Consider the following 15176-nt stretch of genomic DNA (forward strand, 5'->3'; position numbering starts at 1 on the left):
GCTTACCATTTGCTGGTTTGTTTATAGAATAACAAAGCATGAGCCCAAGCTTGCATGCAATACTAAGCCAAACCATGGCTAATGTCCTGGTAGAAACAGAAGTAACTGGACCTGGCAAAGGAGCAAAATGGCTATAATGATCTAAATAGGCACCAGCCTGCCTGTCCTTCATGCTATGCCATAGATTGGCTTAGTGTTGTAGGTGAATGAGGACACTGGGGCATGATGCCAAAAGAGCAATTTGGTCAACGGGCAGTATCTCAACAGATCTAATAAACACATCCTGAAGCAAGACTGGAGTAATTTATGCTTAAAGCTCATAATGCATGGAGATCAAACTAGCGAGCAAAGTCTGAAACAACAGGCAAAATCTTTAGCTAGATTTACTATATTCTAAACTGTACCATGCTGCTTTGATTTCTTCTTTTTCTTTTTCTTCTTTTTCTGTTTCGACTTGTGATCTTTCTCCTTCTTCTCCTTCCTTTCTTTATCCTTCTCCTTCTTTTTACCTACATTGCAAATGGATCTTTATTAAACAAAAGGCATCAGTGTAAAACAAACGCAGCCTGTTCCAAGATTAGGTCATGTGCTTCCAGCCACCTGTCTGAGACTGGAACTGTTCGCTTGCAACAGTACTTATGCCTATTTACTCAGAGGCAAGCTCTACGGAGACATACTGGGCTTACTAGTAAGTGTATTTAGGATTGCAGGTGAAGTGGCCAAACGTTTTCGATTTTCAAAGAAGAGGGAGTTTTAGAGATGAACCAAGAACTGAGCTTTGCAAAAAAATAATAATAATCTACAGAGGCAATGAAATTTAATGACAATGACAAGTTGTAACTCAAAATTACAGTCATAGTTCAAGGTTAGTTGTGTTTGAACGAAAGCAGCTAGACAAGGAGGACCTGACTGCAACAGCACTCTCCTCGCCTGCAATTCCTAACAGCTGGTATTGAGAGGCATGCTGTCTTCAACAATGGAGCTATGTTACATATATCTACACCACTTCTACAAATTTATTTAATCCCCTTTTAAAGCCATCTAAGCTGGCAGCCTTATGGGAGCAAATTCCATAGTTTAACTATGTTCTGTGTGAAGAAGTACATTCCTTTGTCCTGTGACCCCTTAAAACCTTAAAAAGCGTTAACAGGTGGAAATAATAATAATAATAATAATAATAATAATAATAATAATAATAATAATAATAATAATAATACTAATATAACAGACAGGCTACATTCCTGCTCTCTCAAGCTACAATTTTGTTTTGTTTTTGCTGAAAATGTTTTTTTTTTGTCCATACCAAGCAGCGACGAGCATCTGTCTTCCAATTTCATTTTTCTCTCCGTTTTCAGCATTCCTGTGGATGTAAGAAAGGAAACAGAAGATTAGGAGAACACTGCTGGCAACAGTGTGTTAAGTCTCTTGGTGGCAAGCACTAGGGACCAAGCTTTAGTTCATTTATACTGCTAGATCTGAAAAGATTAAACAACGGAGGATGAGAAACAAGGAAACAAGGAAACGAATTGAAGAAGAAGAAGAAGAAGAAGAAGAGGAGGAGGAGGAGGAGGAGGAGGAGGAGGAGGAGGAAGAAGAGTTTGGATTTGATATCCCTTTAAGGAATCTGAAAGCGGCTCATATTCTCCTTTCCCTTCCTCCCCCACAACAAACACTCTGTGAGGTGAGTGGGGCTGAGAGACTTCAAAGAAGTGTGACTGGCCCAAGGTCACCCAGCAGCTGCATGTGGAGGAGCGGAGACGCGAACCCAGTTCCCCAGATTATGAGTCTATCGCTCTTAACCACTACACCACATTGGCTTTCACATTCACTGTTCTCTGAATAAGAGATGTAAGTGGGAAATGTTTATATCTGTTGTAAAACAAATTTTTTAAAAAGCATTTGCCATACTAACGAAAAGGAGCACTGAATTATGTTACTCTGAAATTTCCATTTCTAAATTAGCTGCGGCCTCCATGTATGACTATGATCCATTTCATGTGTGATCCTCTGGGCTAAAGAAGCTGCTAGAGATTATTATCTGAATACGTTTTGCACAGAAGGTAGAGTAAAGAAGGTGTTGCAAACAGGATGAGAGGTCCTGACATTAAAGAAGAGATGAATTCTCCAAGCCAGCACAGTAACCAACTTATCCTCCTGCATCTTTTCCTAATTCTTTGCATCCCAAGAATTCTGTGAGGCCTGAACAGCACTGAGAAGACAGATGTGATTTACTTTTAGATAAAGGGTCAGCAATCTTTTTAAGCCAGATTTTTTGAGAAAGTGCCATGGGAATCTCCCATTCCACTTGTCTCCCCCCTCCTCCAGAATTATTTGTTTCCTGAAGTAAACTTCAGTTTTCGTGTATTGCTTTGCTTCTGGAAAAGACCGGCACAGTTTATTTGCAGTCTCCTTATGCTGTATACATTGGCAAGTCATCATGCTTCCATTTCAGAAAACTGGGTGTGGCTGGGTTGCCACCAACCACGCAGAGCAGTATCAGAGATTTAAGCTGTTTCCAAAATGGTTGCTTCCGAAGATAGCTGAATGAAGGTGTAAGCAGAACCATGGCTAACTACAGTGGGTGGAATCCAACTACATCACTGCCCGAGTGGAATGACTTCTGCAAGCACAACTGAACTTCCCCTCCCTCTCTACCTGCCAGAACAGATTTGGGGCAGGGGGTGCGAAGAAGGAGGAGGAGAAGTTTGGTGCGCACAATGACTTAGTTGGATACACAGCTTAGTGGCCCAAGGAGTGGCCCAAACATGGCCATAACTAAAACAGCAAATAGCAGGGTCCTTTTCATACACAATATGGCATGAAAAGTGGACCCACGCACTGAAACAAGAGAATTCAACCAACCTCTCCTTACAGATAAGTGCACCTGAATGATACACACACACACACACACGCTCGTTGCATTCACACAATGTATTTCCTATATGAGTTAACATACTCTAAACATATGCAACGCCAGCTGCATGGACGTTGCTAGCCCAGGGATGGAAAGAAGACTAAGTCCCTACCAGAGAAGAGTGGCAAATTAAACTGTTGGACTATGCTGAAATGGCAAAACTGACCGGGAAGCTCAAAAACCAAGAAGACCAAAACTTTAATAAGGAATGGGAAAGATTTATAATTTATCTTGGAGACCACTGTAAGCAGATGAAAACGTTAGCAGGACTGCAATAAAACTTGTTTTGTAGCAAATATAGTGGAGACAACGGAGTAATATAAAATATGGACTACTGAATAATATGCAGTTGAAAGGGTTGACAATGGGACTTATGGAGGGGAGAGGGTGGGAAGTCCAGAGATTCAGAGGAATCTTTAACTTATACTTGAAAAATCCAATATATTTTTTTCAACCCCCGCCCCACATACTCTAATATACATCTAGACAGCATCTTAAAAAGCAGAGACATCACCTTACCAACAAAGGTTTGTTTAGTTAAAGCTACAGTTTTCTCAGTAGTGATGTATGGAAGTGAGAGCTGGACCATAAAGAAGGCTGATCGCCAAAGAATTGATGCTTTTGAATTATGCTGCTGGAGGAGACTCTTGAGAGTCCCATGGACTGCAAGAAGATCAAACCTATCCATTCTTAAGGAAATCAGCCCTGAGTGCTCACTGGAAGAACAGATCATGAAGCTGAGGCTCCAATACCTTGGCCACCTCATGAGAAGAGAAAACTCCCTGGAAAAGACCCTGATGTTGTGAAAGATGGAGGGCACAAGGAGAAGGGGACGACAGAGGGCGAGATTGTTGGACAGTGTTATTGAAGCTACTAACATGAGTTTGACCAAATTGTGGGAGGCAGTGGAAGACAGGAGTGCCTGGCGTGCTCTGGTCCATGGGGTCAGGTCACAAAGAGTCGGACACGACTAAACAACAACAACAATATACATCCAGAAATGTTCTAAACGCAGTGGCCTATAGCATTCTGCATGACCTAATACACTCTTGAAAGCCGCTGACAAACGTTTTACCTGATGCCACTGGGGCTACTCTGCCATCAGTTGCCGCTTTAGAAGAATGGCACAACACCATCTGATTATCTTCCTTCTCTTTAATGGGGTAGTCACTGCGGAAAGCAGCCTCCGCAGTTAACAGCGCCGACACATCCAAGTTGCGGCTTAAGTCAAGAGGGAGGCAGAGTCCGCGCTTCTCAAGGGAGACATGAGCAACATTGGGAACTACATAAAAGAAAGAAGGGGATATTAAACGACAGACAAGCACCGCGTTCCTTGAGGTCGCTGAGTTACACACCTAACGTGGCACAGATCTCGTCTATTAGCCAGAAGCTCTTGTCTGGCAGGACATGTCTTGCGAAGGTCCTATGTTTAACACTTGGATTCTCTCTGGTTCTTTACTTTAGACTGAAATACATTACCCTCCAGTAATGCTGGCGGCTGATTTGGGGCACTGATGGAGAACACTTTTCTATCAGTGACTGGAGAGGGAGAAGGAACTTTTTCTAGTGAACCATGAGGCAACGAACCAGTCGCTAAGCGCTGTGATCTTCTTCTCCGCTGGCTATTTTTGAAGGATCTAAGGGCACTCACTGGCTGTGATGGACCTAAAAAGAGACCTTGCAATGTTCATGAAGCAGACACAGGTCATCATCTTACTCTAATATTTCTAAGGAGGTCATAAGGCGCTTGCCTTAAGTGGTTCCCCATCTATCACAGCATCGCTCTTTATAAATAGAAAAATGGGGGGTACCAGGAGACTAGAGGAATGGCTTTTAGCTTCAGTTAGTAGAAGCAGGCTTTTAATGAAAAGGCTTGCAATGGGGGGGGGGGGTCCCTTGTGATGGAACAAATCTGGCACAAAAGGTCATAGGCAGCACTAATATACCTAATCTCCCTGATACATTTGATTTCTGACTCTCTCACTTCCTTCTTAACTGCTAGGAGAAAATTATAAACCAGGGATGCTGAACCTGTGGTTGTCTGTGTGTTGTTGGGGCTTCAAAACCCCATCAGCGCAAGCTGATGACCAGAGATGATGGGAGCTGGAATCCAACAACAACTAGAGGACCATAGGTTCCCTGTTCCCACAATAGGATGTTATAAATAAATGCAGAGTATACCATTTCTTAACATTCCTGAAGCAAGCAAAAAAATGATAAACTTTCTGATACAAAACTGTTCCATTGTTTTTGCAACAATGCAATATCTGCTGAATGCCCTCTGTGGGATTGCAGGGCCTGGTAACTTTTCGGCAACTAATATTAACTTATTTGTTGCGCTAGCCTTTCGGTTAGGTTTTGGAAAAGCACTCACAATGTGCGTATTGTTCTTTTACTTCGGTCTGAATGTACTAAATCGGTTAAATCCTGTTTCACTGTTGATTTTTATAGTCATTTATAATTTCAATAGCATGTAAGCTACCTTGGAATGAAGGTGTGTGCACACACGCATGTGTTCCAGCTTATAACATCCTTGAGAAATTAAGTATGGTAGGTTTGATAATGCACTAAGCAATCGTTAGTTAAAACCAGGGGGTAAGTCAACATGCTTGCCAGGTGCTGTGGACTAGAACTTCCATTAAAACACAGGAGCCTGGCGAAGGGTGAATGACAACAAGATCTGGAGTGCATCGTATTAGCCATGCCATTGTAAGCCATTATCATATCACTGATTCAGTGAATCCCAATACTGGGCCTTTGGATTCAGAGTTTTAGAATTTTGCTCCTCACCCCCTTCCTCCAACACTACCACTAATACAGCAAGCTGTGTTTGCTATGCATATTGAAATGATCTCATAATCATGCGTATGTGAGTGAACTATGCTGGATTTGATTTATACACAAGAGTTATACATAGGGAAGTTGCTAAAAGGCATGAAGGGTCCTTTATTTTCCTTTGGTCAAATTCCAGGATTTTTAATTTATTTTTGAGAGGGGCGGAGGTTTACAATGGGTTCAAATTCAACCAAAGCAAAGCACTTTGCAATCTCACTGATTTCAGTGGAAGAAATTCAAGTCCATGGTTAACTCTTCTGCTGAAAGCAACGGGACTGCAATGGTTTGGAGGAAGTGAACTCAGCAAAGTTAATTTCCACATATCTACATTCAAGCGATCACTTTAAAAGCTCGCACCACAAAGTCTAATTTGAAAACCTACCTCCTTTCAACGGCTTTCAATATACAGGGGATTTTATGTTGTGCATTTTTAGCTTCTGTTGTTCTGCTCTTTTATTTATTAATTTGTGGAATGGATGCTTCTTTTATTTTATATATTGTAAACAACTTTAGATCCAATGGAAGCCACTTTATGGAAAATGTTTCTCAAAAAGCAGTGTATAAATTAAAATAAACACAGCTTAAGAAGCTTCATAATTGGAAAAAATATATATAATCCCCAGGTTTAAAAAAAATGAGGAAACAGGGGGAAGACCTGCAAAATGCTCAACTCTCTACAAAAGCTATAACTATGGTTTTCAAGTCTACCACAATAGCTGCAGATTGTTAAGAGGGATTTCCTTTACAGTCCTATCTTTGTATTGTTAAAAGGTACAAATCATCCTCAGTGAAGGTTACTTACCGACATCATGTGCAATCGCAACAAGTGTGGACGGCAACATTTAATGAGGGAAGATTTAGAGTGCCATTGACTGATGAAGCGTTTCAGTGCAAAAGGGGGCAGGGGGAGAGAATTACATTTGCACAAGCTGTTTCCCCCTTCTCAATTAATTAGCAGCACAATCCAACCAGACGTTAGGTGCGTGCAAGTCCCTTTCAAATCAGCGAGACTTGTTAAGTAGCTATGGCTGGATCATAACATTCAGCGGAAGATAATTTTAACTCGGAGATGGAAGAAAGCAGCCCTAGGAAGTTTTTTGTGTGTCATTCTTCATTTCCCAGAGAGATGCAAAAGATCTAGAGCAGCGCTTGACAGAATCCCCCGTTCTCTACTTTACCGCTGACAAGGGATTAAACCCTCTGGCAGGGAAATGTTAAATGGTACGGTCTGAAAGGGGGGGGGGGCAGAAGAAAGCAAGTATTATCCTCATCCATTTCCCTACCAAAGGGATTTGGACATTTCTACAATTGCAAACATTTCACTGATCAGTTTTCTTGCAGTTTTGTACATTCCTGTTCCTCCATCTAAACCAGCCTCTTTTGGACCGTCATCCCAGGGACTGAAACCTATTTTTTTTTGTTTCTCTTCTATAGCACTAAAAGTAAGAGGAATTGTCACACAGAGAGCAAGAGCCAGTAGGTCCAGCAGGCAAATCATGCCAGTAGATTTTCTCGAGGATGAGGGTGGTGGTGGTGGGGGAACAAAAAAAAACAAAAACACCAACACCACACAAGAGTGGCTCATCTTCTTTTGAAGAATCAGGGCCTCCAAAGCAGATCAGCTGTAGCCTTTGCTGCTCCATGTAACATGACGAGTTGGGCTCTTGCCATGAATTTCTGCCATTGTACAAGTGCCATACTGTGTGTGTTTGATATTTCCGTCTTGGGAACAAATGGGTTTACAAAAAAAAAAAAAAAACCACACACAAAAAAAACCCACACACACACAACCCAAAACTTACAGGCAACCATATAGGAAAACTTTTGGAAGCGGCAAAAAGAGTTGGTTTGGGTTTTGTTTCCTTCCTCCTTTCAGATGACCGATGTGCAAGGAGTTTCCAGTACTGGCTACTAAGGACTTGGCGGGGGGGGGGGGGGGGGATAACTTCAGTGGTGAACTTAATTCCATGTACTATCCCATGTCACACTTGCATTCCACTCTCCCAGCCCCCCCCCCCCAACCAGTCTGTTAAAAACAAGTCACATTCAAAAGAAAAGAAAAGAAAAAAGGAAAGAAAAAGAACCACCCCAATGATGATTATTTTCCCAATATGACTGTAATAGAAGTAATTATGGTATGTTTTAAAATGTCTGTGCTCACTAGTTTTATTTATCACAGAAGAAGGAAGCTGGGAGACCAGGGTCAAATCCTCCACTTGTATTAACTCTGGGGAAATTGGTGATTTAAGGGACTTTATACACCCTGCAGAATCTCCAGATTCTTGTTTGCATTTCTTGCTGCGAGCCTTTCCTGAAGACAAAGTTGAGGGCAACAGTGCAGATTTCTGAATGTTGGCAGAACTGCTAATATCAGCTTCATTTTTTTTCTGACTTTGAGGCTTAGGTGATATCTCCTGAATAAATAATAAGAAATTGATACTTTTATTGCAGTTTCTTCATTGCAGCTCTTGTATTCTATTTCGATTTATTTTTTTTTAAAAGCAACTTCAGTACTTAACAACAGCACATTTTCAGAACATTCCCCACCCCCACAAATAAATAAATAATAATAATAATAATAATAATAATAAACAAAGTTAAGAAATAAGCAAGCTGAAACTTCAAAAAGGGGACTCAGCCAAAGACCACCATCCCAATCCAGTGAGCTGCTCCAAGGTGCAGGAGCCAGGATATGACCTTTTAATTTCCTTTTCTCGATTCCCCCCTCGTTTCAACAGAGAAAGACTGATCTCCACATGCAGTCCAATGAATGTGGATGGGCTCATTCTCTATAGAAAGGGGAGGTGGAATCTACACCTGCAGCCTACTACACATGGATCTCTGGATCAGGATTTGAGGCCGAAAACATGTCTTCAGTTCTCATAAACTGAACGCGTAGTGGCTCTTCAATCATACTAATACATTCAACAAAACCAATTTTTTTGCCATGTTTCTGCAGACACCACTACCATAGCAACTTTACCGCTAATTCTTCAAAGCACTACCCGCCCCCCTCAGAAAGCAAATATTCTGCTTTAATTGTTGTCAGCCCCAACAGCTTACAATTAGGTGTGTGGTTGCAGTGTCCCTGATTCTCTGCAAATTCAGTTCAATTTTAAAACAAGACATGAAGAGTCTGGCAGTGTCCCTTTGTTATTATTATTATTATTATATTTTAAAAAAACAACAACAATTAAGGATTTCCACCCCCGAAGTAATCTGAATGTCACCACATGTATTTGCATTAGGATATCACCCGTTTTCTCCAACAACAACAAAAACATAACAAAAGCGTTGCAGGCTAATTAATTTGGAAAAGAATCAAAGCATACTGCATTTTCGAACATGTGATTGTCTGCATTGTATTTTTGCCCAATAAACGTAAAGGATAATTGTGTCAAGACAGACCTATCTATGTTTAACAAATACTAGCATTTTAGGTTTGTAGCTACTTTCCCACATGGAGTTAAAAATGATTTTCCCTCTGGTAGGCAAGATCGCTGTGCAAGTAAAACCTTTCATCAAACCATAGAAGAAATTCAGATTATGTGTCACCGCTTTTGGTAAAAGCAAACAAACACAGCTGAACACCACGCAAGAAGAGCCGCCACACTCCTAATATGCAAGAGCGTTCTCCAATTTTCAAACCTTTGTATACGCAAGTAATGTAATTTTGGTATTGACTGCTTTCTCTTCCGGTGGTTCTGGACATTCAGAGTAAGAGAAGAGGAGTGGACAACTTCTAAAGTGAGCCATTTTTGCTATAGTCTTCTCAAATCACGCACCCGACCTGTCCGTGCCACCAGATAAATGTGCAAACCAGGCACCCAAGTGGGTACAGGCCTTTGTCAAAAGTACAGTAAGATTAATGTTGCATTTGGCATTACGGATGAAAGTCAGGATGGGGTGGGTCTGCAAACGAGTATAAAGTCCTTAAGTTGTCCACCACTCGTGCTCTAGACACTAAAAAGCCACACTGGAAGTACCATATAAGGGCCTGGTGGTGTGAAATGTCCCGTCCAGCTACCAATGAACCAGCAATTCATGCACATTGAGAGTATAATTTATTCATGTCCAGCAAGGATTTGAAGGATTGCAGAACATATCTAGGCTGATTGAGAAACTTATTTACCAAAAATTAATTAGAGCCATAACTTGTAAATAAATGATTTTATTGTTTATCTTCACATGTGTGAAAGACATCACTACAGCAACCATTACTTTCAAAGTTACAAAATTATTTAAAACAAGGTTTTAAAACTTGTTCTAATAAGGTGCTTAACCTCTTAACAAGGACAAAATTAAACATTAGAAAAAACCTTAAACGAATGTTACTCGTTCATCTAAGCAGTTGTTGCTCAAAAGGAAAGAAAACATGGCCCAACCCTAATACAGTTAAATAGACTACTGTACCTGCTTCATGTAACCTGAGGGTTTAGGGTTAAAACAGTTGTAAACCAGAAAAGTGGGGGGGGGGGGGATCAGCAGCCTAATAAGACTGCTGGCCTGAAATTCTCCTCTGTATTACACTTGGGGGTGGGGGGGAACTGAGCCATAATTTAACCATAAATGTTATCGCTGTAGACAGCTTAGCCATTGCAAAGTCATTCTGGCCCGAGACGGATTAATGCTGGCTCCCCTCAAAATACAAATTGGGAACCAGACTCATGAAAGAATGCTCTCCCTCCTCCATTCCTTTCCCTAAATTAACCATAGTTTAGAGTCATATATGCACTGATGCAGACCGTAACTAACATGCACTGGGGTTTCCTATAACCATGGTTTGAAAACCCACTTAAAACCATGGTCACGTGGGTTCTAAAGGAACCGTGGTTTGCATTTATTTAGATGTAACTTTAAACCATGGCTAATACTAGGTGGGAAGGATCACTCTGAGGTGCTCATGTCTGGCTTCCAATCTGCATGCCTTTATCATTATTATTTTTTGCTGGGAGCCAGTGTTACATCTGCCCAAGACCTCTAAGGTTTCACTCCTCAGTCGTCGTTTGTTTCAACGGCGCTAGTGGCTAACTTTAAAAAGGTGTGCAAATTCAGAATTTTCCCTACCAAAAAAGAGAGGGGGAAGCAAAAAGCTCAAGTTTGGTTTCCCGTGAGAACATTTGCTAATAACTAAACAATTTATAAAAGAGAGTCCACATAACCAAAGTGTTTGCAAAGACACATTTCATAGGCTGTTAATTTGAAATGCTGACAACAACCTGTAGATACGCAATTGTAAACTTCCGACAGAAACAAAAACCAGCCATGTTTAGTTTAAAATACACAAGTATTTTGTTGCTACAGAACAAAGTCTGCAAAACTGAGATAGTTTCAATAGTGGCTCTGCTTGGTAAGTTAAGGTTAGTGCTGCACTGTTTGTGGAAGAGTTATCAGGTTGTCAATCATTCCGTAACTTATTTTAATTGGGGGGGGGGGCGCATGTCTACACTGTAGAAGGAAACTGGCTGCAATGCCCCAAACTATTTCCTAGGGGGCAGATTCATTGGGATGCCACAAAAAAGATTGCTTTTCCATTATGTGTTGCCAGGCACATTTGGTAAGAAATAGTCTGTCTAACTCCCTGTTTCTTGCATACTGTGGTCTTGGAATATGTGGGTTTCTCTGCAGAATCAAATCCAGGTTTTGTAAGGGTGTGGAGCATTTGGTGTGGGCGTGGTTAAGAAGTGAGCAAGAGAAGAGGGCTTAAGGGGCTGGGTTTTCACATTTTGAGTGCCTTCCAGCACCTCTGCTTTTATGATGCCTACAACTACTTGATCAGCCAATTTGGGGGCTGCAGCCTTTATCCTTAAATACACGAGAAGAAAAAGGTAAGGGTGGAACTACATGTTACAAAAAACACAACGCTGCCACTGGAAAAATACTAATTCCTATGCTGAGTCTCGCCCCACACCCGCCAACACAAACACACATACCTTCCATAATGTCTATTTCACTTACTGCATGTCCTGATGTCACTTGCAATGTGCTTTCCTCCCTGCTCTTGCAGGGAAAGCACACGACATCAGGACAAGGGCTACAATGGCAAAGCCTTCAAATGGTGGGTCATGAGTCATGCTCCAAGTGCCACCACCATATTACTTTTTGCTTGTACAACTTTGGTTTTTTTAAACAAAAAACCAAAGTGGAAAAGGGGTGGGGGTGGGGTGGACAGTAGGAAAAGCAGAGGGATAGGGAGACAGGAAGTGGAAAAAGAAAAAGAGCGAGAACAGTAAAATAAATTAGAACTGTGTCCATCTTGCAGACTGGAGCTAAACAAGAGCTCTGGATGCAAACAGTTTGAAGGCCACTAGGCTAGATGTTAAGGAGGTGACTCAATAGAAGCCTGCCATTTTTAGTGGCAGCCATGTGTTCTTTGAAACATGCAGTACTGCCTTAAGAAGCTGCAACGCATAGCAACACATTCTCAGCTCTTAAGCAAAAGAAAAAATACATTATGGCAATGCATTGACACCGCAGTGACTCAAAAAGGGCTGTTAAGACCTAGTCACAACTCACAATTGAACCCTAGTTTAGGGATCGGGAGAAGTTGTGGGATCTCTTTCTCTCTCACACACACAAACATTTCCCCTCAAACATACAAGTGAGTTAAGGAGAGTATCAGATCCATTTTCATCTGGCTTGGGAGTCACACAGCTCCAAAGCCAGTTACAGAAGGGCAGGGGGAAATTGACTCCCAGTTCCACGGCCCAATTCCTAAATCCAGGCTCAATGGTGAAATCTGCACTGGGAGTAAGTGAAAGTTGCACATACCATAATTAATGAGCTACCAAAACCAGCACAGGTTTAATGAGGGGAAAGAGTGGGGAGGAAATGCAGTTGCTTGTATAGGTTACTTCCTTTGACCCAATTATTTAACGCAATATGGAGGTATGTTTCAGAAAAGGATTGGGGTTTGTTGGGGGGGGGGGGAGTGGTAGACGAAAAGCACTCTTCTTAAAAGGGGGGTCTTTTTTAAAAAGAAAAAAGAAACGAACTACCCACTAGACAACAAAAATCCACATTAAAAACTATATTAAGGCTCTGATCTGAATAAATTAAAAAGGTGTATAGATTTAGGGCTCTCTTTAGCTACCTTTCGGGCAGAATTAACTAACACAGAAACACTTCCTTGATTCATTCTTGCCTGAAATGTGCTGAACGTGGTAGTTTATGGGAAGGTGAACAGGAGTCCAGGAAACAACCCACATGCACCTGTGACATCATCCTGTGGGTGTTTCCACCCATCCACAAGGGAAGCTGCCAGCAATTGGGTGGGTGGGGTTGCAACCTATGTGGCCAAAGTGAGCAGAACACCAATTCTTGTCCGCCTTCACTTCCTGTTTGATGCACAGGCTTCAAAACAGAACAGGAAGTCAAAGGCACCATCATGCAATGGGTCTGTAAGTGACTCCAGTATGGCTTTTAGTTTGCGGGTTCTGGCCAAGCAAAGGCGCACGTGTATAAACCCCGGGAGGGATCAGTGACCAGAGCTCTACTTGCGGGGGGTGGGGTGCTGCAGGTAAAGTGAATTTAGAGGATTTCCCTCTTCTTCAAGAATGAGCGGGCAGGCTAGGTGAGCTATGTTGGCTCTGTTGACTGGGAAGCACCCAGTTTAAAGAGTTGCAAGCTGGAAAGAGCTTGGTTTTAAGCTGGAGACTGAAATTCTCCCTGACAATACGCCTACTCGTGAGTTAGAAGGCTGGGTTGCAACCACATATGGCATGGGAGGCTACCTGCTTATGGATAGTCATTCTTCTTCTGTTTCTGCAGACCATGAGAATGTTCTGAAGAAATGGAATTAATAAGCATGTAGGGGCTTAGAAGAATAGTTTGTCCTTCTCTGTGTGCACATGCCTATAAACTAACATATCTAGCACATTTTCAGATACAGGCTCATTCCTGGAAGTCATTCCTATGTGTCAACTAATAGCATAAAAGCAGCACCTACGACTGTGGTTACTTATCAAGACTTGTTAATAGTAGGCACAGCCATGCACAAAATGCGTGACCGGAGAAAAGTCAAGTGAGTGGAACAGGCTGGAGACAATGTGGCCATCCTCCACTTTAGATGTGGACTCAAACCAGACCCCTAAGATATTTTTAATGTCTTCTTTTTTCCTCGTATTTATTAAAAAATATACATCCTAGCAAAAAAAGGTATGGCTCATTGAACAGTTTCATAAAACACATACACGTTTACAACACCAATTCTTACAATAGAAAGGAAACTTCTTACAAAAGAAGTTCTGGCAGATGTAAAAAAAGAAACCCCCAAAAAACCCTGTGTCGAAAAGCACAAACTGAATTTGTGTCAAGGGTCTTCTAAGCCACTTGTGGGCACAATTCCAGCTATATTGAAACGGTACCTGGGGACAGACATCTCTGAGCTTTCGATTCTCGGGATGTTCGCTTATGAAAATAAAGGTAGCCACGATCTGGGACATCAAGCTGTCTGATCCAAAAGTCCATACCACAGAAGTCAAGCCCAGACTTAAATCTGAACCTGCTTCCATGCTATGCATCCTTAGGATTGCAGACTTACTTTCATTAACTCCATTTATGCAGAAGTGTAAACATAATTCTTTAGTCCCCTATTTACTTTCTGTCTGGCAGGCAGAGCAACGTTAACATCATGGACCTGATATTTCCCATGGTACATTCCAGTAGGACCCTTGCAAAAGAATCAAACTCTACAATTTCATACCTGCTCCAAGACTGGAGCTGCTTGTTTGTTGCCTTCCTTTTTTTCAGCACCATCAGCGCTGACGGCTTTGGATGCCAACAACCCTGCAAAAGAAAAAGGAACACAGAGATAGGATTGTTTTGAATTCACTTCCGCAAACTTGATGACAAGTATAATCTTACGGGTGGATCTGAGTAGACTCCATCTACATGCTTTATGGAAACACAAGGTTTAAACGGCAAAGTCTGGTGCTTTATTACTGACTGGTAGTTTTACGCTGTCCTGACATTGGCTTGGACAGAACCCTTGGTGCCCAAAGCCTTCTCTATATTCAGGTAAATGCATGCTGGCTTCAAAGTGAGGAGGGAGCATTCACTCAAGCCCTGCCATCAACATCCCTGCACCTGCCAACTCTGCTTCCAAGCTTCAGAAGTTGAGAGCCAAGATATGAAAGGAGATGCCAACTACATTCAGCTGAATAAGCTTAGAAGTGGCCTGTGATTAGGAGCCTTGTTTTCCAGGACCTCTGCTGGACGTGAGAACATCTAGGAACATGGGTAGGCAAACGAAGGCTCGGGGGCCAGGTCAGGCCCAACTGCCTTCTGGATCCAGCCCACGGATGGTCAAGGAATCGCTGCATGGATTGCCAGGGTGCGTACTTTCCCTCTCCCTCACGTGGCGGTGGCGCCTCCTCCTTCCCTCCTCCTGGCTTCTCCCTGACCTGCCTAGAGGAGGAAGGGGGCT

The 15176-nt window shown here is 42.0% G+C and overlaps 1 protein-coding gene and 1 long non-coding RNA gene across 6 annotated transcripts in view; both read right to left on the minus strand.

Annotated features, from left to right (window-relative positions):
* Positions 1-15176, minus strand: part of PHF20L1 (PHD finger protein 20 like 1) — a 63436-nt gene that overhangs the window by 16145 nt on the left and 32115 nt on the right. For 2 of the 5 annotated variants that reach the window (XM_083749070.1, XM_083749071.1), the window contains 6 exons: positions 14454-14536; positions 7911-8163; positions 4502-4579; positions 3990-4196; positions 1304-1360; positions 405-509 (listed from right to left, as the gene is read on the minus strand). In XM_083749070.1, coding sequence (XP_083605196.1) covers positions 405-509; positions 1304-1360; positions 3990-4196; positions 4502-4579; positions 7911-8163; positions 14454-14536 — 783 coding nt within the window. Of the gene's footprint in view, positions 1-404; positions 510-1303; positions 1361-3989; positions 4197-4393; positions 4580-7910; positions 8164-14453; positions 14537-15176 lie in introns of all 5 variants that reach the window. The other 3 variants (XM_083749073.1, XM_083749072.1, XM_083749074.1) reach the window with 2 other exon arrangements.
* Positions 5260-7904, minus strand: LOC310849315. Its single transcript, XR_014566845.1, has 2 exons — positions 5705-7904; positions 5260-5669 (listed from the first exon to the last, which is right to left on the minus strand). It is a non-coding gene; the product is annotated as an uncharacterized lncRNA (long non-coding RNA).

The sequence above is a fragment of the Podarcis gaigeae genome, assembly GCF_964106915.1.
Source record: "Podarcis gaigeae genome assembly, chromosome: 7".
In the NCBI taxonomy this organism is placed as follows: domain Eukaryota; kingdom Metazoa; phylum Chordata; class Lepidosauria; order Squamata; family Lacertidae; genus Podarcis; species Podarcis gaigeae.